We start from the raw sequence: 24,198 nt of genomic DNA, 5'->3' as shown, positions 1-24,198 counted from the left end.
TTGTTGGGATAAATCTTTTTTTCCCTTTGGACAGATCAGTCTTCATCCAGTAGAGGGCAGTAGAATAAGAGATATGCATTGAATTTGATTTCAAAACTTTATTTGGTAAAAACTTCAGATTCACACAATGCAATGACATTTAAACATAACAGAAAATCCTGACTTTTTTTTCTAGAAACAGCCCTTTTTTGTCAGGCACAAAACATGGCGACAGAATTCTATTGATAAGGCACAAAATGAAGCTCAAAATAAAACGGCACTCTTTTGAAATTTAATTATCACATAGCTTGGCATTCTTCTGTAGGCTTTAGGTGAACATATGCAAATGTTTGCCAACCTGAAAATTAAAAAAAAAAAGTTGCCTCTGGACTTAGCTGGACTCCTGTTGACATCAATATGGAAACGATTAGTTCTTGTTTTTTACTTTAAATTGAACATTATTCAGTTGTCAGACATACTGGTAGGTTTTATTCAACCACACTGATTTGATTTGATTGATTTTAACCCAGTCATCAGGCGTTCTCTTCCAGAAACTCATTTCTCTGACATTGGATCAACATCAGAGTAATTCTGACCTCAGAGCTCTGAAAGATACACGGATGGCCAAAAAACAAAAGAGGTTCAGTCAGACAATATTAATGAAAAAGCTAATGTCCTGGAATCCATGACACAAGTTCACATTTGTATTAAAGCTCAGCAAGCAGAGGAAACTTCCATACATTCAGACTGGAAAACAAACATTCTGTAGATGTGCAAAACTGGTAGAGAGGCTTGGAATTGCAGCAAAACATAAGTATCGACTCAAAGGGGTTGAATACAAATGCACATCACACTTTAGATTTTGAATTGGATATATTGTTGCATGAAATCCTAACATTAAGTATTGTGTTTTTTGGGCACATGTAGAACAATCAAGAAGCTAAAAAGTACTATACATATCAAATATGACAAAGGAAAATTGGCTTCATAATTTAATGCTTTGAAATTGGGCCTCTGTCTCTTTAAAAACTCTGCCTTCAGGAAGTCATCACAACATGGCTGCTCTATTAAACCTTTAACAACACTTTTACCTCAGTTGGTAACTAAGAAGAAGCTCATAATGAGCTCAGGCTAAGCTCTTTATATCAGCTTCTCAGCAGATGCACAGTTGAACCAGGTGTTTACTAATTGCTGCTGGCTAGTCTGAAGGAGCAGAGTAGAGCATTAGTGGCAGATGGCTGCTCTGTGAAGCAGAAGCTTGTAAATTGCAGCTCTGAGGAGGAGCTGTACCTCTAAGGCAGGGCTAGGTCCACTCACACATTTTGAACAGCTGAATGGTTGCCATGGAGATTAAAGGATTTCTCAAACATGCATGAAAGAATCAAGACAATACTTCAGGTGTGTTTATGGTGAGGGAATAACATTACAACATGATGTGAAGCTTAAAAACGTCAATTTACATAATACAGCCCCTTTAAATAAGTCTTTGTGGGAATAGAAAATGTAGAAAAGTGACAAGAATAATCTAAAAGGCCCTGCAGTAACAGACTGGCACTGTGTGTGTGGGGGGAGGATGTTATCTGGCCTGATCTGCAGTATTAAATGGACCTAATGTTCCCCTTGGTGTTCTGTAGAACGAAGAAGAGACGGAAAAACAGGATCAGTGTCAAACTGGATCACAGTGCTTCTGAAAACCTTTAACACAACTAAACAAACACCACTGTAGAAAGTATCTTCACTCAGTTTACTGACTACAATGCAGCTCTACTCATGAAACCTACCCAGAGTTCAAAGCTTCAGCTAATCTCCAAACCAGTGGAGTGAATCACTGAAACCAAAACCTGAAACACACAACTTATGAATTTGTAACTCAAGACAGCTGGACACCTGCTACAACATGTCTGGATCTAATTCATCAGTCATCACCTATCACACTTATATTTAGTTTTTCTCATTTAAAATATTCAGAACCTTATGAACTGAACTGTTTATTGCTGGAAGGAGGAGGATCTGTTCAACCCTAATCTAACAATGCGTACCTCAGTTATCTACTTTAACAATTTGTCTTTATAGTTAAAATATTTTTAATGGCTGATGAAGAGAAATAATTATAAAACTGTAATTTGTGACATTCTATTTCTTATAATTGTGAGTTTATGATCAAACCACCATAATCCTGACCTACACCTGGTAGGTGTTATTTATTAAAGTCATATAAATATGATGTGTGGTTTGTACAAAATGAGAATCCTGAGTGGGAAACAAGCAAAATTACAAAGGAGCAACTGGTGTGAGGAGGTAGCAGGGTGCAGCAGGGGGATATGGGTAACGGCAGCACTTTCCTTCAACGTCTCCAACATTAAAATAACGACAATGCTGATTAAATTCACAATACATGTGGAGCTGAAATGCTGCAAGTAAACAGCAAAACTGATCAGACGTCATTTGCTTAATAAATCACCAATTGAATAGTATGGCATTAAAACTTCAATTCACAGCATAAACAAACAATGTTCACGTTGGAAACAACAGAATCAGAGAGTATGTGAAAACATTCAAGGCTGCAGGTGGAAAAGCAGCAGTGCTGCAGTCACATTACTCAGAGGTCACTGGTCTCCCTGGTTCTCTAATGTTCAGCTGTTTTCAGCACGTCATAACGTGACAGTGAGCTCATCAGGTCCGGCTTCAGGCTTTGATTTCATGGATCAGAACAACCAGACAACGTCTGGAGGCTGATTTCAAGAGAAGTCAGGTAGTCTGACTGTTTCTTCTCTAAGGTTAACGTCACTTTCTAATCCAGCCATGAGCAAAAGGCAGCAGCAACACGTAAACAGTACAGCTGTGGGATTCTAGTTTAGCTGAGTGGTGAAAAAAAGTGAACCTAAAAATGAGATATGGGATAAAATTATTAGGGGGAAATTTTCCTGTAGAGCTGCAGTTAAAGAGTTTTTTTTATTATTAAAAATAGGCATTCTTTAAGCAAATATAAAAACAGACAAGCAAACTGACTAATGGAGAAATATTTCTAGTTGGACATTAAAAAGAAATGCTTTAGGACAAAATAAAAAGAATGTGGCAGTGCTTTAAAGGCTGTTCACACCAACAACCAACTCCAGTGATTCCACTGGAAATTATTATTTCAACATCAGAAAAGACATAAAGGCATCCAACGATGTGGTTGGTTGATTTAAAACACAGCTAGAAAAGTCTAACATATGGCAGTGACATAACTGTTACAGTGTGCTGTTGATGGTCCACCTCTCTAATTGACTTTTCATGACCAGCAGAGTTCCTGTTCTTGGTGTGAGCAAACATTTATAGAATAAAAATAGAGTTGAGGTTTTTTTAAAAGCTGGTTCCATTGAACGTTTAAAGGCAGTCAGGAGAAAACTGATAAAACCCGTCAGAACAGACCAACAACCTGAAGCTACTTTGAGTTAGCAACAACTTAAACTCCGTATCACTGATGCATAAGTTGCTACATAAGGTGTCTAGAGGTGAAAAGCTCAGGCCACAGACATAAAAAAAAATCTAGCTGCAGTGTTACTTGTCTACGTTGTTAAAATAACACGTCAGTATATGTGCAAAACACAAACGCTAACAATTATCTAACGCAGGTAAAACACTGACTGCTCAAAACTTCTCAATAGAACCCATCTTCAAAAAACTCTGAATTATCCCTTTAGAAATAGACCATCGTATCGTCTGTGAAGTATTTCTCAAAAGTGACCTGGGAGTTCTCTATTTAGACATAAACATGTTATTTCAATCACAGTCCCTGTAAGATGATTCTAGAAAACAGCTGTGGTTGTTAGAAAACTCCCTTACAGGAAACAAAACCCACACTTACAAAATATGTTTTTTTATAAATACCTAAGAGGGATTGTTCCTCCTGAGACGACGTGTAACAAACAGCTGAAGTGTTGCCGTTCTCTGTGAGCGACTTGTGTAATCTATTTTGTAAGCCAACAAGTACAGAATGATTGTGTGAAACACTCCCAGACCAACAACCCGGACTCTCAGTACCGGCGGCTCAGGCTGCCAGGCCAAACCATGAGCCTCATCACAGTGTGAGGACAGACACAACGCAGCTTTAAAGCAGTGAGGCATTACTAGAGTTATGTGCAAAAAAGACTTTTCCCTCTCACTAGGATATAAAGCATGTAAATAAAACAAAAAATGTACACTGTACAATGCATCTTTTTTTGATTTGAAGTGAGAGTAAGAAAGTGTAAAAATGCAGGTGCTGTGTGGAGGCTAAAACTGTTCTGACAGCAGCTCACACAGCCGCTGAGATACGGACTCCTTACTGGTCCGCAAGGTGAGGCGGTACATCTGGAAGAAACAGAAATGAATCAGCCAGTTAGCATCTGTATGATGCTAACTGTATGATGCTAACAACAGATTTGAACTGAATGTTCATTCAGTTCAAATCTGTTGATTTCTCTAGCATCTATTTGCTACAAATGTCATTTTACAAGGCACTTCATGAGACAATCAGATCCAATTCAATAGACATGATGACAACTGTCAGTCAATCCAACCGGCTCTTGATCCCAGATTTACCCAGAGCATTTAGAGCGCAGGATAAAGTTTATTCCAAAACCCAAACAGAGTCTGGAAAAATCGAAAAGATGGAGAAATGGCAGCAGCTGAACACTATAACATGTTCATCTGCATGAAGGTAACCGCAAGTAAATCTACAGATTTTTGTCATCATTACATTTTGTACTTAAATCAAAGACTATTGCATCACGCTGGGTCCAGAACAATAAATGTGAGCTGTGGCTACAAATAGGAACAGTTTCTTTGTAAAGCAGTAACTTTTCAAACAAGTGGTACAAACATCCACACAGTCTGTTACACTGTGATGTGTGGAAGCTCGTCAGAATAGGAGGCTTTGCTGCAGGTCCCACACTGTGCGGACAACACATGAGTTCAGAGCCGACTTGCAGTGGTGTCATCCCTTATACTATTCACATTTTGTCATGTTACAACCCCAAACATCAAAGCAATTTAAAGGGATTGTTTGTGACTGACCAACAAGGTAGTGCACAATTATAAAACATGGAATTTTGTTAATTTGTAAACCATGAGTCTTTTTCTTTCCAATTCAATTCTTTCACCTTCTGGAAAACAATAAAACACATTTTGCAAAGCACAGCCTTTATTTCAGTGTATGTGTGTTACCTGTGCTTGTGTGTTGGGCTCCAGCCTGAGCAGGCAGCCCACCTGAGTGGTCTTAGTGTGGATGATTCCAGCTCCAACGAAGTTCACCGGATTAGGATCCACACCATCCAACAGAGCTACACCGAAACCTAAGAGCTGGAGGAGTGAACGCAACAGAACACAGAGAAGTAAGATGACTAGATTCATAAAAACACCAAAGCAACAACAGCATCATAAAGCTAAAGTCAGATTACATGTTTATTGAGTCACTGAGCTCAGTCACAGATGGTCCTAAATGTTCACACTGACACAAGGCTTCACTGTTTACCTTGGCTTTGGTAACATCTGTGTCCATCTGGTTTTTGGCTATGAAGATTTTCTGCACTTCTTGTTGAGGACTGATGACACCAAAAACAAAAAAAATGTTCAACTTCAAAATAAAGACAGACAGATAGAAAGAACCATCAAGTACAAGAGCTGTTATATGAACCTTTTCCGACATACAACTTTTCACATTAATCTGATGTCAACTGATACTTCTGACTTTAAAAGCCAACTAGTTGAAACTACTTTAGTGAAAGTAAAGTCAGGCTTACGCTCCAAGCTGCTTCCAGCGTTGGAAGAAGTCTTGGGACGTCATCTCCGTGGGCTGGAAGAACTTATTCAGCATCACAGGGAGTTTGACTGCGATGTTCTGCAATGTTCCACCATATCTGCACATACAGGATGAAGTTTGCGTATAAATAGCTCAATAACAGAGTCAATACATAAAACAACAGATCTATACTGTCTTACCAACCTGAACTGAATGTTGAGGACAGGAGCATCTGAGAAATCAGACACACACTCAATGTTGAGGATCTGCTGGACCTGAGCTCCAGCCTCTATAAGCGGGTCTACTGGCTTTTCCTGGACATTCAGCTGTAAAGTTGCTGGTCAAGGATTGCACAGATATTCACAGAAACAGCAGGAACAGCTCAAATATACACTAAAACTGAAGAAAAACATCCACCCAGCTGGATTTAACAAAGCAAACCGCTACGTTCTTCCCATTAGATAATCACTGCAGGGTGGAAACGTATTTAACTGAAGCAGAGAGTAATTGTTGTTAAAAACAACCAGACAAACAGCAGGTCTTGTTTCAGACAAGCATCCAGCACAGAAACCATCTCAGGAGATCACTCGGCGGGCAGCTGTGGAGCAGAGCAGAGGATATGAGAGCAGAGGACGTCATTACTGCTCACTGATGTGGAGAAGCTCTGGAACTGTGTGGAGGTCTTGTTGCCATAGAACACATACATGCGACCTGCAGGAAGGAAGGAATTTTGTTTCATGACGTTTTAAAAAAGTTAAACATTTCATTCACTCTCCTCCAAACATATTTCAATCTCTCACATAAACTTGTAATCGTAATTGAGTCGAACACAGAGAAGTGAACAGTGCAGAGGCTCACCCAGGTTCTGCCGGTACTCAGATTTCAGTCCAATCTGCAGAAGCTGGTTCTCGTAGATAACACCGTTGTTTTTGCATACAAACCTGAAATATTAACAATTATCAAATTGTTAATATTTGTAACAGAACAGTGCTCAGTTATTCATAAGTTGTCTTCTGTCAACGATAAATCTAATGGTCCGTATGGAAGAGCTGGGCATTTATTATACAGTTTATCTTTTATTATGGTAAAATGTCTTGTGAAAAGAATTTTGATTTTCATATAAATATGAATAAATCAGAAAATATGAGATTTATTCATATTGTAACTTGTATTGTATCATTGTAACTATGTAACCTGTAGTTGTTACGCTGAAAAATATCAGATATGACTTAAAAGAAATTTGGCTTCTTAAATTAACTCCTTCAAATTGGGCCTCTGTCTCTTTAAAAACTTCTGCTCATTCTGAAACTCTGCTTCAGGAAGTCATCACAACATTTTTACCAGCATTGAACTGAGAAGTAGCTCCTATAATGGGCTCAGCTGATGTGCAGTTCCACTTGGTGTTTGCTAATTGCTGCTGGCTAGTCTGAATGAGCTGAGTGAAGGCGTCGTGTGGGAGGACTGCTCTGTGAGGCTGAAGCTTGGAAACTGCAGCTCAGAGGAGAAGCTGCACCTTGAAGGCAGGGCTAGGTCCACCCACCCATTTTGCACAGCTGAATGGTTGCCATGGAGATTAAAGGATTTCTCAAACATGCCTGAAAGAATCAAAACAACACTCTGCAGGGTTTCCCCCAGTGTACTATAAGCCTGGCAGGCCACCAGGCTTGACTAGCACCCCCACCAGGCTTAGCATTGCTTATTTATTTAAGTCTTTTTAAAATGCTTGCATTTTTTTTAAGACTTTATATTTAGTGTTCAGGTGTTAATCTTCCAGTCTTTCAATAACACATAAATATCAAGTGATATTTTCAAATTTCCTGTCAACTTAAACATTTTTTAACTCAAAAACACGACGGCCCGCTGGATGAATGACTGCCTAGCACCCAACCACCGAGCTTAGCAAGTTTTCTGAGGGAAACCTTGACTCTGGGTATGTTTATGATGAGGGAATGACATTACAACATGACGTGAAGCTAATAAAGTCCAGTTTACATAATAATGCTTCCTGTGTGCAGCTTAATGATATAAGTCACTTCTTTATGTGACTGAAGAGGTGTATTACAAGTCAGAATGTTTGTCAAACGAAGTAGTTATATTAGTGGGGCTCTGATTGTCGTGCCATGCATTAACAGTCATTGAGTTACTTAAAAAAAAAAACGTAATAGTTCTTATTGTCATGTTTAGCCCAGGCCTACAGTAAAATAACTCTTCTTCAGCTTTGATTAACTAAAACAAGAACACTGACGGCTAACATTGTGTTTTCATTAGATGAGCTGTGGTTAGTGTCACCTGGGGAAGTGTTCGTCTGAGCTCTCTGTGGGTGCAGCACTGCTGAAGTCAGAGAAGACGTCCACCAGCAGGCTGGCTCCTGAGGATGGGGCTGAGTTCACACTCAGGTTGTCAGTGAAGGTGTGGCTGGGAACCTGCAGGACAAACACCATCCAGAAAATCACATTCAGAAAATTACAACAGGTGTTCTACTGAGGCTCGTTAGTCAGACCTTTAGAAAAAAAAAAAAAAAACTTCAGGAAGTACTGGACAACAGATCAATACCAATGTATATCGCTACAGATACATCATTAACGTCAATAGATAATACATCTGATGGAATTTTCAATAATGTCACTGAACTCCGATCCAGAACCACACAGCATTCTGGGAGATGTAGGCAGAGGAAAGACTTTAGCTGCTCAGTGTCTCATGGCCAGAGACTGTAATTAATTCTCTCTGTCTCTCTGGCTGTGTCAGGCCCTCTTTCCTGTTGGGAGTTGAACCTTCATCTTTCATTCAGCTGAGGAACGGCTCCCTGCTGCAGGTAACCGTCCCTACAGCATAATGCTGACACCACCATACTTCCTCATGCGAATGGCCAGCCAGTGTTAGGTAGGTTTAGATGTGCATGCTTGTTATTATTTCATTTTATATATTTATTTTATGTTTAAGTCATACTTATACTATGTACAATGTCACATACTAAGACATTTCTCCCTGAATTAATAAAGTATTCTCTATGGTTTTGTTCCACCACAAAGTTTTTTCTTTGTATGCGACCTTACTGTATTTCCAGTTCTCTGATTTTTTCATTTTGAAGAACCCATACATGCACAGAGAGAACATGCAACTTCATGTATAAAGACCCCAGGCTGGAATTCAAACCCAGGACCTTCTTGTTGCTAGGCAACAGGAACACCTGCTCCTCCGTGCAGATGGCAGCACTGGGACAAAATGCAAACTGCACTGAAAATGTAAACGTGTCAAGTACCATGGTTCTGGTGGGGAGCATGGTGGCGCTAGAGGAGGGGTGGGGTCTGTCTGTGGAAATGAGCTCTTCCAACAGAAACTGAGGAGTCTGAGGTGCAGAAAAGAAGAGAAGAGGAGCAGAACAACGGGAAGGTAGAGACTGAGAAAACAGAGGAGGACAGTGGAAACCCAGGACGAGGACAGGACAAAATCCCCATGGATTCAGATGAAGCGTCTACATTCTTCTGATTTAGTCATGATGCTACCTTGCTGGCCACTTCGGCGTCCTCGGCGTGCTCGGCGCTGCCATTGACATTCTTTCGGGAATCGTCCATGTCTGGCAGTTTGCTGGAGCCCTTCTTCTTCTTCAGCTTGGCCAGGATGGAAGACTCTCTCTCTGGAAACGGAGGCATTTCTTCTAACACGGTGGCCTGGGGGCAGAGAGAAAACCTCGCTAAACCCACAGGAACTGGCCAACAAATGCTCTGCATGCAACCTGAGGAAACTTTGGTAACTTCATGTTTCTTTGGGAACTTAAAGCTTTTCAGCAGAACTAAAACACTGAGTTCCTTTAAATCAAGAATTAAAACCCACCTTTTTCAAATGACTTTTGATTAGTAGTAAATGGAACATTGATCTTATGTGTATTTGCTTGATGATGGCATTTGACAACATGTAAAGTTTGTTGCTTGTTTCAGAACTGATGACTGTATGATGTTTTTATGACGTAGAGCACTTTGAACTGCCTTGTTGCTGAGATGCTCTACACACTTGACTTCATTTTCCTGAAGAGGACTGTGAGCAACAGATGTCCTCATGATCTGCTCAGGTTGTGGCATGCTGACAAACTTCTACCAAAGACTGAAGTTTGAAACTGAATAAAAAAATATGCATCAATAAAGTCTCAGTATAAGAGTGTTCACATGAGTTGAACTAGTTTATTTAAGCTATATTTTAAAAAATATGTATTTTCCCCTCTGTTTTATTACTGAATTCAACACGTGAGCCTAATTATACCAGATAAATGTCACAAATGGGAAAGGTTATAAAATGATTCGTTGTCTCATTTTTTCAGACATCCGTGATATTTTAACAGGGTTGTGTTCACTTTGCAGAGAAATTGAAGTAAATTCACTCTATGCTGCTGAAGCCCTAATAAAGAAGAGAAACATCCACCCTCACTGTACAATCCTAAGTGCCTGCCTTGGACTCAGGCTCTGCTTAAAGCTTCAGGCCCATTCAACGTCCGGTTAGCTAATTGATGTGCTGACCAGTATGTCGGTGCTGGCGATGCAGCTGAGCCTCAGGTACTCCACCGCCCTCTGCTGGAGCTCCACGTCGGCATTGCGAAGCTGGCTGTCTGAACGGAGGACATCTTGGATTGTGCCTTTCACCTCCGGGAACAAGTTGATGAACTTGATGTACGCGGAGAGCAGCAGGGCTCGGGTTGGCACCGAGCACAGGTGGAACTTGGAGTGAAGCAGGTTGAACTGGACCAGAGGGCTGCAGAGGAACAGGTCATGAGGAGCTGAACCTTCAAAGATTACAAACATCTGGTCAGAAGCGGGGTCAGTTTTCAGCACCTGGAGCGAGGGTCACCAGCAATCAGGTTTCCAAACTCTCCCAGAATGTAACCACCCACTTTCACCAGGTTCTCATGACAGGCTGGAGCCTGGAGGGCCTGCACACATTCACATGGAGAGGAACAACAGCTTCTGTCAGGTAAGAAACAACACACACTAACACAAACTGTGTATCCAACTAAAGTCACAGTGTTGGTCTAATCAGATCTAATAAAACCTGAATTCAACAAGCACTCTGTTCTGTTGGACAGCGATTTTTACCTTTATGCAGTTTGTTCACTTCTTAAGTGTTTGGTACCAATCTACCTTTAAAATGCTGGATTCAATTCATTTTAGAAAGAAATGCACAAATCAGCCAGATGTTGCTGACATAGCTATATGATCGGTGATGAACAGGCAAAATAATAAAAAAATCAGATTTTTATTTTAATTAATCAGGTCAATCAGCCCTCAGATGTTTGACTATTTTATTGATTTACAAATCAGTTGTGGTCAGCAAAATGTTGCTTTTTTGTAAAAAATAAATAAATAAAAAACTTCTTTGATGTCATAGTGAAAACAGGTGTCATCAACATAATGACAAAAATATTTTACACTCCTACGGTATTAAGTATTAAGACAGTACCAAATAACCTAATGGCATAATCTTTTTTTTATTAAAACATGAAAAATATTGGTCTGATTTAACTTCAGATCAAGACTTACTTCAGTTTGTAAACTTCTGGTTTCAACTGTACTTATTATAATGCATGACTATTCTACCAATGATTGTATTAATTAATACTGCAACTGGTATTAATATTAATCCACATTTTACTGACATTTTCTTTTAACATCGGACTGAATCCAGAAAGTATTCAAAGTGCTTCACTTTTTCCACATTTAGTTATGTTACAGTCTTGTTCTAAATTAAACTAAATTAATCTCTTTCCTCAACTTTTAGTGGAAATATTGAATCAATAATTCAGATTATTACTATTAGACACATACTATTAAGTAAAACAGGATTTTACTTAAGAGATAATACAATTTTTAAATAATGTTCATATCTAGTTTTTCTTACTCCCTTCATATCTGGAGGATGCATAGAAAAACACAAGAGAAGTGAATGTTATTAGTGACAACATGAATCACAGTTCCCACCTCAAACACGGTCTTGGCAGCGTAGCCTTGGACGTCATCCCGGTTGATGACGATCTGGATGACACGGTACCACACCTCCTCGCTCACGTAGTCGCCGGCAATGCGGATCAGGTTAAGGATGGTGTCCACGTACCAGGTGTAGTCCACTGCATACTTCTCGGCCAGGATGGCCACCTTCAGCACCTGTGGGCGACAGCGTGGTGGCTGAGGAGAACATCTTTCCCCGAGACTCAAACCTGAGCATGTGTGTGTTGACAGCCTACAATCTCCTCTCTGATTGAGTAGTCTGCCGTCTCCAAGTAGCTCAGCATCTCCGCCACAATCTGCTTGGAGTTGCTGCGGTCACACATGGCATAGAGAAGGTCGACGGCCCGCTGGCGCACGCTCACATCTCTCTCAGTCTGCACAGACACACCAAGAAGAGACTTCAACCGGACGGTATGACTACCATATAACTATGGGAAAGAAACATGATTGGCCAGTAAATTAAAAGGGGCAGCATTGTGTGTTTCCCAGGCACATAGTGCTGTTTTGTAGCACAGTTAAGGAACTATGTTACCTTCAGTTGTCAAATACGCCTTAAAAAAATTGACTTCATAATTTAAAGCCTTGAAATTGGACCTCTGTCTCTTTAAGAAACTCCTCCTCTTTCTGAAACTCCACAGGATGTTGTAATAACATGGTTCCTCTATTAACCCTTTAACAACGTTTTTACCAGTGTTGCACTGAGAAGTAGTTCCTGTAATGAGCTCAGCAAATCCACAGTTACACCAGGTGTTTGCCAATTGCTGCTGGCTAGTCTGAAGGAGCTGAGAGGGGGAGTCGTGGCGGAAAGTCGCTCTGTGAGGCAGAAGCTCAGAAAGTTGGAAACTGCAGCTTTGAGGAGGAGCTGCAGTTTCCTTGAAGGTGGCGCTGGTTCACTTAGGTGTCCTTCACAGCAGAATGGTTGAAATGGAGATCAAAAGATTTCTCAAACATGAATGAAAGAATAAAGTTAACACTCCATGTATGTTTTTGATGAGGGAACAACAATATAACATATTGTAAAGCTCAAAAAAGTTGATTTTAAACACCGCCATCTCTCGTCTTTGTAGACAAGTCGACAGTTCCTCCAGTCATTACTGCAGCTGAAGGTCTGAAAATTCAAAAAGTCTCCCAGTATAAATATTTAGGATTGAGAAAGTCCGCCAGAGAATACTCTCTTCATTGTGAGAATTTGTTTTTTAACTTTTGGTGCATAAAGTCAAAACTGAACTTACATCCATCTTCTTGGAACCAGTTGAAGTACTACATGAACTTAAAGGTGATGTCACTAAATATTTTTAAGGTTGTTCTTACTGATTTTGAGAAGGACTCATCTGTCTATAAACGTGTTTTTGTTGTTTTTCTAAGGTTTTAGCAGCTCTAGTCTTTATTTGAGAGTAGTCAGACATAAAAGCAGGTTGTGAGAGAAAAGGAAGACGTATGGCAAAGGTCATCAGGTCAGGACTGGAACCTGAGGCCTCCATATGTGGGTCACATGCTCTACCCATCATTGTTCATAACTCTCTAGACTTGAGTAAATACATTAGAGTTCATTTCAATTCCAGACATGTTTAAAGACCATTAAACTGCCTCACTGCTCAACACATCCACATTGATATAATGGCACTTATCATTTCAACCACTTCTTATTACTGTCCATATTAATTATTTATAATGCCCAGTGGTCCATGATCTCCATGAATGGAGATCATGGACTACATGAGACAGAATCTTAGTCTCATGTTTCACCCTGATTATTGCAGAGCTTCTAAGTAGAGTTCATTTGGTTTGTTAAATGATTTATTCTGTTATTCTGTTAGTTTGATGGATTCATATTGTTTCTGTCTCACTGTACAGTAAACAAGGAGTAAATACAGGTATATAAAAAAATGTAAATAATGTGAAAATGTTCAGTATTTCAGAAAGTAAATCTCATACACCATGTGGATTCACTGCACAGATAGCATTTCTGTCTTGTAATTCTGATGATTATGACTTACAGATAATATAAAGCTAAAATAGAGTGGCATAGAAAATTAGAATATTAGATAAATTCTGAAAATTATATTCAGAATTTAGAAAATTAGAGCTTCTGAGAATTATATTGATTTCTATGGACTCAATACTCGGTTGTTCTTTTTCTGGCATGAATTACTGCATGAATGCAGCGTGGAACATTCCTGCTTTCCATCCCTAACAGGCATGGAGATGTCCACACTGATGGGGTCATCATATTTCCTACCAGAGGTCCAGAAACTCACCTTGAGGGCACTGATGACAGTTTCGATGTGTGTCTTCACAGCTTCATGGGAGAACTCGGAGCTGGCCAGCGTGCACATGCTCTCCAAGGCCAGGTAACGGAGGTTAGTTTCTCTGTGCTGCAGGAACTGGCCCAGCTGGTTGCAGGCTCGCACCAACAGGTTGGGTTCACTGAGGGAAAACACACAACGACAACAGGAAGTACTCAGATCCCCATGCACTGAGTTCACAATCCAACACTAATATACAACATACTAATATACACTTTGCTCTTATTGTAGCAAAGTGCAATAGCGCCGGGTGAGTCTGATACATTGTAGATAGAGCATACTGGAGTGGCATGGGGTTCTATTTGTCCAGGTGTAATACTCTCATTCATCTATAGTTAGACCAGCAACACTATATTGTGATGTCATTGACTTGCAGCATTCAGTCCTCAACATGTACAGACAGCATTGTTAAACATCAGTTCTTCCTAGGTAACTGAGCAGGTTAAGAAGCAGAAAGTGACCAACCTGTCATGGTGGATGATGAGGGCGATGGCTTCAAACAGAACAGCATTTTTTGCATTGGAGTGCTGCACCTTCTTGGACTTGGGCGGCTCCTGGGCTTTATTAAGGATGGTCTCCAGACACTCGGACAGACGACTTCGCAGCGATGCGTCCTCTGCAACAGCCAGTCGCATTGCTTTCCTCTTAAAGATACACTTAATAGAAACACACTAGTGATTTCCAACTCCAACATGTCCGACTGCTTTATGTAGGGTTGATTACCCCCACAAGAATTCCAATGTTAATATGTTAATGTTCTTAGGCAAGTTACCACGCATGCATATTTGAGAGTAGCCTGGTTATTTTTCAGAAAAATAACCAGATTACTGGTTATTTTATTTTTAATAAAAAGTAAGTTTTGTCCCAGTAATGCATGGCTTTATGGTAGCATACCAGGTGGAGGGTAGCACTGCAGCAGGCGCAACAGTTTGACAGACAACCACGGCGCAGCAACAAAGTAGTATGTATAGTCCTGCAGGTCGATGGATGCAGAGGTCACAATCTGTGAGACAGGAAGATGAAGACGGTGAAGACTCTGCCTGAGAAAGAGCAGAGCGCCATTAGGGGCATCAAAGCTGGACCCACCCTACTGAGCCTGGCCACAGCCAGGGACACGGAAGTCTTAAAGTCGTCTGGACTCTTCTGGGCCAGAGTGGTGATGAGGCTGGTGGCTGCTGTGACTACTCCCTGAGAACAGGAACACACACACACAAACACACTACTCTGTGATACAGATAGAGACTGTTTCTTTACAGCTTTACGTTTTCTTACAAAGGAAATAAACTGGACATCTCAAAAAGTATTTGTCTTTTAATAACACATTCTGATTTCACAGTAAATATGAATACATCAGTGAATGATGGAGGAAGGGCCACTGTAGAAAATAAACAAAAATACAGTGGCCACAAAGAAGTACTTTATGCCAAAAAAAATACTTTTCAGATGAATTTTACATATTGTCACATTCTTACTATATTCTTCATCCAAAAGTAATTTTTATGCCTGATACATATTTTCTTCTTTTTTTTTTTACCAAAATCTCTTTGGCACTTAGGCCATTATATTGGGATGGTGACAATATTTATGAGAAAAAAGTGAATATTGTCTGATGCTAAAAGGCATAACTTTTTAAGAACAATCAGATAATTTTCCATAGTTAAAGGCATAAATTTACAACACTAAATCTAAGATGTGGTCAGACATTTGCAACAAAACAGCCAAAAGTTCTTTAAATTTTAATTGGTAAATAAAGCGTTTTCAGGTGCAAAGCAGGTAGTTAGGTTTGTGTTTATCGTTAAATATATAATTTAAGTTCAGAGCGCAATGTGAAGTAATGCTCTTATTGTGAAGGAGCCATAGGAAGTAATGTCCCAGTTCTTCAGCTGCATTGACAAACAAACACTAAGACTGGCTCTAGCCAAAAGCTTTGTAAAGTCGCTACATGCAGACCCTCGACTATGCAGCTGCTGGTCCAAGACCTCTGACCGGCTCGTAACCAAGGTCACCAGGTAAGCAAGCAACCAGGATATTCCACAGCCTGCTTATGTCTGGCTGAATGTTAATCGACTTTAGTCATCAGAGAGTAAGGAGAAGTTTTGTTCCGGCATGTCGTGCAGACAGATACACATCTTCATAAAACCTTGTGTCTGGTACAATGTGTGTGTTTCACTTTCAAACCTAACCAGACTTTTAAATAGCACAGGCCCTAAGCACAGCTGTAGTGATGTTCTGATTCTGAAGCAGTAAACTAGCACAGGTCTTACCAGGTGCTGATCATTGAGCAGGTGGACGACCCGAGCTGTCCACTCTCCCATAGGCACCAGGTCAGGAGAAGTCCTGTTGAGCCGCAGCAGACACAGCGCAGCGCTCTGCTTCACACTGTCCATGGTGTCCCTGGAAACAAAAATCATCTCTTCAGCATGCTTTCATACTAACACGGAGACAACACTGGAAAAGCTTAGTTAGTCTGAAATATGATCTCCTCCAACAACTACTAACACCAGCGTGGCAACCAGCAACCTTCCAGGAAGAAAACCAGGGAGAAGAAGTGGATCTAGGTGTCCAGCTGATTTGTGAACTTAATTTAACAATAGGCCCTTTAATAAAACACATTTAGGTGGGATTAAGGGTCAAGAGCTCAACACATGGTCAACAACACATGCAGTGTCACTCACTCTCCATTCATTCCCTATGGAACTTGTGTAGGACTAAAACAATTAATCAGATTAATCCTGATGAACTGGTTATTGAAAAAATCATCAACTAACTTAGTAATCAATTAATCGTTGACTGGCATAAAACCCCTCTTGGCTTGTAAATATTATGTTTTATCCAAAACTCCTCAAGTTGCAGTATAAGCTTCACCTGGCTCAAGTTCTCTAAATCGTCAGAATAATTCACTACTAAAATAATCGTTAGCAGCAGCCCAGACTTGTGTGATGAGGTGAAAGTCTCTTGCCCCTCCAGCCAAGCGACTGGTCAAATTCATGGATGTAAAATTTCAATCTTGTGCATGTAAAAGTGAACTCGGGCTAACGACACAACACAAAAGTTCAACAATTTCCAACTTTTTGTCGCTGTGTCGTCCCGTGTGTCGGACTCACTTGGCCCATCTCTCTGTGTGATACACACTGCTACTGTTCTATAACACATGGCATTTTGCATTTATGTCAAAATGTTTAATTTTGGTTTTTGTCTGATTAGAGTGTCTTCTTCCAAATATTTACCTTTTCTAACACATGACCTGAGGCAAACTGCAAATAGAATTTCTACAGGCCTGTGGAGAGCAGGAGAACCGCTGCATTCACCAGGTTATCATCCCACTGGAGCGACGCACAGACTGAACAAAATCAACTGACAAACTAGAAGTCTTAGATGTCTCCTAAACGTTCTCCCAGAGTTGTCTGCTATGAGATTTGTCTTTTAGAGTGTTGTAACATGAATCAGCCAGAAAAGTCTTTCTAGCATCAAACCAGAAAAAGCAAGTGTGAAAGACTAGAATATTAATATCAGTTTTTTGTATGAATAAACCATTTTTACGAACCCTGCAACCAAGATTCTGGGAATGTCCGAAGCAAAAGCCTCGGCCATCTCTCTGCTCCCCACGTTAGCGATGCAGTGCAAAGCCAGGTTCATGAAGGTCGCGTTGCGGCTGGCGAGGTCATTCTTGATGGCGTTGTTGATGAGACGGATGAGTTCACTGTTGGAGTTCACCAGCACGGAGATGAACAAGTAACCCTGAAAAAGCAGGAAGTGGCACCAGATGACAGACACCTGAATGAACCAAAACATTCTGAAAATCCTCTTCATCTTCATCTGTCCTGATTATGGTTCCTAAAGCAGCTGGACCCACCACGGCAGAAGGTGGGTTGATGCTGCTCACTTGTTCTATCAGAGCTGAAACAGCAACAAGCATTTTACTGATGTAGGAAGACAACATCTTAGGTTCATCTTAAAGGATTTGTGCAGTGCTGGACTTCTGAAGATGTTCTATGATGTTCTTTAACACTATTAGTGGATGATCTCACTGTGACAGCTCTTTTCCAACCATTACAAATGAAGTGTTCAATACATGTGAGGATGTGCTGCAGAATCAAATATATGTTTTTTTACATCAGCATCATGGATTGGGTCCTGGTCCAATAACGCCGCCAGAGGATGTGCTTCGTCTTTGACATGTTATAATGTTTGCTCCAGTCAGACTGAGCTGCGAGGTGAAAACAAACAATTAAAAGAAAGAAATACTTACAATTTGCTTTTCGGTGTATTTGTTGGAGCTAAGCAGGTTGACAGCCTCCATGTGTCCAAAGTCAATATCGTGGCCCAGAAGGAAGATGAAGAGCAGTTTGCACACATATTTCTTTTTACTGTAGCCGTCCAAAGCCTTGTCTCCTACCACAGCAACACAGAAAACATAAATTGATGTAAAGTGCCTTTGATAAGCTAAATATTTCATTTTTGGAATTATCAATTATTAATTAACAATGTATGAGAACATCATTATATTTCAAAAACAGTGATAAACCCTGATGGCTCAGGATATCAAAGCTTCAGCCTAAACCTAAGCTAACACGATCTTTTCGTGAGACTTTCACACTGTGGCATAGATAAAGCTCATCAAAACAGCAGACTGAATCCCTTCAGCTTGGAGCAGTCTGTTGCATGACTTTCTGTTTCTCAGGGTTAGAGTGTCCCAACTGCTCACTTACCTTTAAATTTGGAACGGATGTTGGCTAGCTCTTTGTTTATCCTCTTCACCTCTGCCTCCTTACTTTTACCTGCAAACAAAGAGCTTCAATCAACCATAAACGTTTTTTAACATTTTTAAAAAATGAGACAGACTTCTTGTCTGCTCAGAATCTAATCTGAGTAAAATCTCTGATTATAGATGAACCATATGTCTGAGGTAGATATGTGCTCATATTGGGTTGTAAAAAACAAATTGCTTATAAAGACTATTAAAAACCAACCTTAATTTAATTCTTTAACTGTTTAATAATAAAAGTAATGACAATAACAATAATGAATGTAATAAAAGGTGCAGGGTAGAGCAGCTGTTTACACTGATGCCTTACAGAAAGAACCTTCTAGATTTGAACACCAGACTGGGGTCTTTCTGCATAAAGTCTTGATGTGTGTGCTCTCTGGCTACTCCTTTTTCCTCCCACTCTCCAAAAACAGAACTGTTAGGTCTCTCAAAATTTCTCAGTTTTATGCTTTTGATGAGTCGGTCGAGTTCTGTCCCTAACTCTAACCCTAGGAAATCTTAGTTAAGGACAGCCTTACTAAAAACTGGCTAATCTAACCTGCTAAGGACAACTTAAAACATCAAGTCTGAAATCATTTTGTCATTGCTTGGAAACAACAGTGAAATCTTGTTGACCTGCAGAAGCGTGTGATACCAATGTGTCTCTCTCACTCTCATGCAAAAAGTGACAACGCCTCTTTTAAATAATTAACAACAGATCATGGCAGGAAGGCTTTTTATTAGTTTTCACACTTATTAAGGATAATACTGCCATGTCATATTTTCCTAACTGAACAGCCTGCGCAGAAATCTATTTTATTTTATTTATTTATTATCAAATATTGTGTTATTTATTTTTCAATGGATATACTTCATAAAAAAAGCAATTATCTGATTTGGGGCACTTTCATATTGTGAGGTTTCTAAAAACTAAATACTGAAAGATAAGTGAGACATTTTTAGTTCTTTTCAGATGGGTTTTATTTACGCCTCTGTCTGTAAACTCAAAAATTTAACAGCATTGGTGGATTTTTAGTAAAGCAGTGACTCAACTCTGTAACATTTAAATATGTTTAACAAATCATTCATAATAATAACAATAAAGCTTTATTTTGCTATAAACACTTTATTGTTAGGCCAGTTCAACATTTTTTCTATTTGACAGGCCTTGTAGAAAATCACCATGGTAACTAATGCGTCTTTGCTGTTGTGAAACCAAATTCAGGAGCAGCTTGACTTAATTACCTGTTTAGGTTTTTGGAAACAGCTCGTGATCTGAAGGTCTTGTTGATTAAATCTGCCACCAGGAAAAATTTAGATTTTTTTATTTATTATCTGACGAGATGTGGTGGAACTTTTAACAACAATTTTTGAATGATAACATCTTTCAAAAAATAAAAAAAAAATAAATCAACTATGTTTGTGATAGGCACTACTGGTAAAAACTCTGACCCGACCCCAGTCAGTGTGTATAATCTCCATCTTTAAATTGCCCAGTTTTATTTGCTTGTTAAGAATCATCTCCAGGCAGCGGTTTGGTCCACGCCCTAAACGTAATATTAGCTACTTGGAGCTAACAGCTAACACTGCTGAGTAACATATAATACACAGCATTCTATCTCAACGTGTAGTCTGCTTGTACAAACACTTGTTCAAATGATCTCGAAAAGAAGATACTGAGCTGGCAGTGTCCACCTCCGTTACACTGACTACTTTACATTAGCTTAATTCCGCAAAGATTCAAAACAAACTTACAGTTCCTGATGTCTGAAATGAACACAGCCAAACCACGCATTCCATCCCCTTTAGAGACCGCGGGCATTTTGTTCACACTGTCTTAATGCGAACTATTTCTGCGAATAAGAAGGATACCGCAGTTATGACGAGCAACTTTGTTAAAGTTGTTTTGCTACACAGTTAGCACTGCAAGCGAGAGACAGCAGGCGCAAATCGTGACACCGCACCTCGTACTGGCACTTCCGGTGGCAGGTCTGACACCTGCCACAAGTGCCACTGCGTTCGGCTGACTTCGGCTGACCTCGGCACCTCTTACTGGCACTTCCGCTGACACCTGCCACAAGTGCCACTGCCTTCGGGACTAGCTGCCAGAGTTGCCACTGCGTTCGGCTGACTTCGGCTGACCTCGGCACCTCGTACTGGCACTTCCGGTGGCAGGTCTGACACCTGCCACAAGTGCCACTGCGTTCGGGATTAGCTGCCAGTGCTGCCGCTGCGTTCGGCTGACTTCGGCTGACCTCGGCACCTCTTACTGGCACTTCCGCTGACACCTGCCACAAGTGCCACTGCTTTCGGGACTAGCTGCCAGAGTTGCCACTGTGTTCGGGTGACTTCGGCTGACTTCGGCTGACCTCGGCACCTCTTACTGGCACTTCCTCTGACACCTGCCATTAGTGTCACTGTTTTCGGGTCTAGCTGTCAGTGTTGCCACTGCGTTCGGCTGACTTCGGCTGACTTCGGCACCTTCCAAGGGTTGCCACGACCTCATACTGGCACCTCCCACGCCTCACGGACCCCTCTCGCCTATTTTTGCTCACGAGATTTAGGGCGGCCATCTTATAGCGTTCGACCGCTCCACTCAGCGTTATATGTTTAACAGGCACAATGACGTATTTGAACATTTAATCTTTCATAACACGCTGTTTTGTTACTGGAAACCTTATACATGCAGCCATATTTATAAACAGTTGTATTTTTAAAGTATTTTTAATTGTATTATACATACTTCAGCATATTTAAATATGCTTAGTGGGGAAAACAATAGAATAGAAATATAATATTCTTTGGTGACAGCTTCTGTGTCAGAATTAATATGAATGAATTTATAATTAATGAAAATAATGGTGGATCTGGCACAAAGTATTGCATTTCTTGTTAAGTATTCTGTTCCCTTAAAAAAAGCAAATATGCCCTGGTCTATTTTTTATACAGTCTCAAATTTCAGTTTCCAATAAACAGCCTCAGTGAAAACATGTTGACAGTTGCCATAAGCTGTCACTTGTGCCACGGGCTTCTGGGTAAGGTGCCACTTGTGCCACCTTACCACTGGGTAAGGTGACACAAGTAAGGTGGCCATGGGTGCCACAGGCTGCTAACCTCATTCTCTATCTGTTTCAGACAGAATGTAGCATATGAATAACTTTAGATCAAACAAATAGAAATAAAATATATCTTAATTACAACATAATTCTCATACATATTTAAATATACAGCCGGTGTTCAGACTTAAACAGAGAAAGACAACTCCTGCGCTTTCAGATGGGACCTCTTCTGCAACAGGTGATAATAGCTACCAGTAGGTACCTACCACTACAACTGACACTCGGTTGCCATGGTATGTCAGTGCTGACAAGCTCCTGTCAGTTCCGGATTATAATTATTTTCATACAATGACCTTAATATAATGCTATTGATTATTAAACCGGGTAAGTTCACTAATATTGACTTATTAGTTAACATTTCTGACAGTGGCAACATGAGATATTGACAATTCCAGAGTGACATTATGTTCAGCCTGGTTCCATGACAGTGCACAGGATGTCATAAGTTATAGTGGCTGCCTGGTCTATTATCTAATAGACCAGGCAGCCACTATAACTTTCAGTGTTTTTTGTTAAGATAATGCATTTTTTAAAAAAAGAAACATGTTATCATAATTTTCCAAAAATGCCAGTTAATCATTTTTAAATAGTTATTACTTGTTTTTATTTATTACATTTAATCCCCGCTATTTTTCATTATTTGTCAAGTTTATTACAGATTTGTGTGGCATAAATGAAGGTTGCTTCTCTGTGTTTTTTTCTGGTTCGGTTCATTGTCTTCAAAGTTTTCTTATTCAAAGATGAGAGAATGACTAAAATCTGAGCTAAAAAATGCATTTCAACAGCATTTTCAAGGCAGCAGGAGGATTTTCACTTTCAAGTTAAAACAACTTCAATTTTTTTACACCAATATTGAATATTGATAAGTCAAAACACAAATTATTTACACCTCAAAAAATTTGACAATGTGTGAATCTTAAGCAGCATTAAGAACAAGAATGTTACATATTTTTGGAAATAAAAATTACTTTAGTTTATACTTAAGATGCAAATGATTTTTTCAAAGAAAATTGTGCTGTTTACATATTATTTTATTTGGCAGATATGTTTCAACATTTTTTCAAGTTTATGTCACAAAGTATATGCATAGTAATTGATTTGTCAATATTTATTAGCCATTGTATGTAAATACTTTAAACAGCAATTTGAAGTCTACTGTAAAATTCATGTTTAGTCAACGTGTGAATTTACTACATCAGGATCAAATAACTTATTATTCCTCCATGAGAAATTATGATCATTAAGCTTAAATTTATTTTTCAAACTTTATTAATTTCTACAATATACGTTATACAGAGTCTGATTATTATTACTATTATCCAGTTGCAACATTTGGCTTCCTGTTGCACTATGTCAGCCACTGTTCTGCGATATAAACATGGGCAAGGGTTGAATGTCATTTTGATTAAGTAAAAAGTCCTATTAACTATCAGTGATGTGTGATTAACCAGATGTGTCTTTGAACATAGTGACAGGTTCCACTGTAATAGTGACACTTTATAGTATATTCAATTGGCCATCTTGATTGAATTAAACTCAGTCAAAAATATTCAAAGTGTTAAATGGATAAATATACAATTACCATTGAATTTTTTTTTATAAACACGCATTATAAGTAACACGTTTTCAAAAAACTGTCATTGCCATCCCCCAAAACATCGGAAACAGTTGTGACAGCTCTGAAACATCCTGGACATCTAACAGCAGCTCTAGTGGAGGCGAGACTCAGCTGTTACAAAGGTGCCGAAACCAATGGCATCCCTGATACCTTCTGTGTATTTGATTAATTCAAAGACGGAAGGAGTCGGCTGGATTATTCAGATGAACTTTAGTGAATAAATAGGATGAACGAATCATACATGATATAATAAACGTGTAGGAATTCAGCTAACATAAGTATTTATGCGAAAAAAAAATTATTAAATTCTGTCTTCTTCGTCTGTGTTTAAGTTCTTCTTCTACTAGTAATAAAGCATCATGGGATATGTAGTCCATTTGCCTAAGCCAGTAGCAACACTGAGAGCTAGACCCGAAAACAGTGGCACTAATGGCAGGTGTCAGCGGAAGTGCCAGTAAGAGGTGCCGAGGTCAGCCGAAGTCAGCCGAACGCAGTGGCACTTGTGGCAGGTGTCAGACCTGCCACCGGAAGTGCCAGTACGAGGTGCGGTGTCACGATTTGCGCTCGGCCCTGCTGCTGCAAGCGCTGAATAACAGGAACCAGACTGACTGCGGCTGCGTTCCATTTAGCTCAGGCTACACCCCGCAGGGCTTCATTCCACACAAGTAGTTT

General features: G+C 39.8%; 1 protein-coding gene across 2 annotated transcripts; it reads right to left on the bottom strand.

The window, feature by feature from the left end:
• Window positions 1–83: 83 nt before the first annotated feature.
• On the bottom strand, window positions 84–23,903 carry LOC148160073 (AP-2 complex subunit alpha-2). Of its 2 annotated transcripts, XM_088004023.1 has the most exons (23): window positions 20,545–23,903; window positions 18,752–18,820; window positions 18,292–18,434; window positions 17,587–17,780; window positions 16,307–16,436; window positions 15,129–15,230; window positions 14,937–15,045; window positions 14,508–14,658; window positions 13,995–14,163; window positions 11,973–12,110; window positions 11,710–11,892; window positions 10,567–10,664; window positions 10,255–10,486; window positions 9,250–9,414; window positions 9,006–9,143; window positions 8,033–8,166; window positions 6,602–6,684; window positions 6,366–6,454; window positions 5,948–6,072; window positions 5,745–5,861; window positions 5,477–5,546; window positions 5,170–5,304; window positions 84–4,314 (listed from the first exon to the last, which is right to left on the bottom strand). In XM_088004023.1, the coding sequence occupies exons 1-23, from the start codon at window positions 20,609–20,611 to the stop codon at window positions 4,237–4,239; spliced, it is 2,919 nt and encodes a 972-aa protein (XP_087860149.1). In that variant the 5' UTR covers window positions 20,612–23,903; the 3' UTR covers window positions 84–4,236. The 2 variants fall into 2 exon arrangements, with proteins under 2 accessions (XP_087860149.1, XP_087860148.1); XM_088004022.1 differs by lacking the exon at window positions 9,006–9,143.
• Window positions 23,904–24,198: the final 295 nt, after the last annotated feature.

This window comes from Poecilia mexicana, unplaced genomic scaffold (genome assembly GCF_051168715.1).
Source record: "Poecilia mexicana isolate PSO_F unplaced genomic scaffold, ASM5116871v1 scaffold_3, whole genome shotgun sequence".
NCBI classification, from domain to species: domain Eukaryota; kingdom Metazoa; phylum Chordata; class Actinopteri; order Cyprinodontiformes; family Poeciliidae; genus Poecilia; species Poecilia mexicana.
This window is presented reverse-complemented; position numbering and strand designations above follow the sequence as displayed.

What these genes read in the sequence shown, in the direction of transcription:
- LOC148160073 (XM_088004023.1), bottom strand. Translation starts at nt 20,611, where the DNA reads ATGCCCGCGGTCTCTAAAGGGGATGGAATGCGTGGTTTGGCTGTGTTC. An exon ending in CATCCGTTCCAAATTTAAAG is followed by an intron (nt 18,435 to 18,751) that starts GTAAGTGAGCAG and finishes TTGCTGTGGTAG; the next exon opens with GAGACAAGGCTTTGGACGGC. An exon ending in CGCTGGAAGCAGCTTGGAGC is followed by an intron (nt 5,547 to 5,744) that starts GTAAGCCTGACT and finishes TGGTGTCATCAG; the next exon opens with TCCTCAACAAGAAGTGCAGA.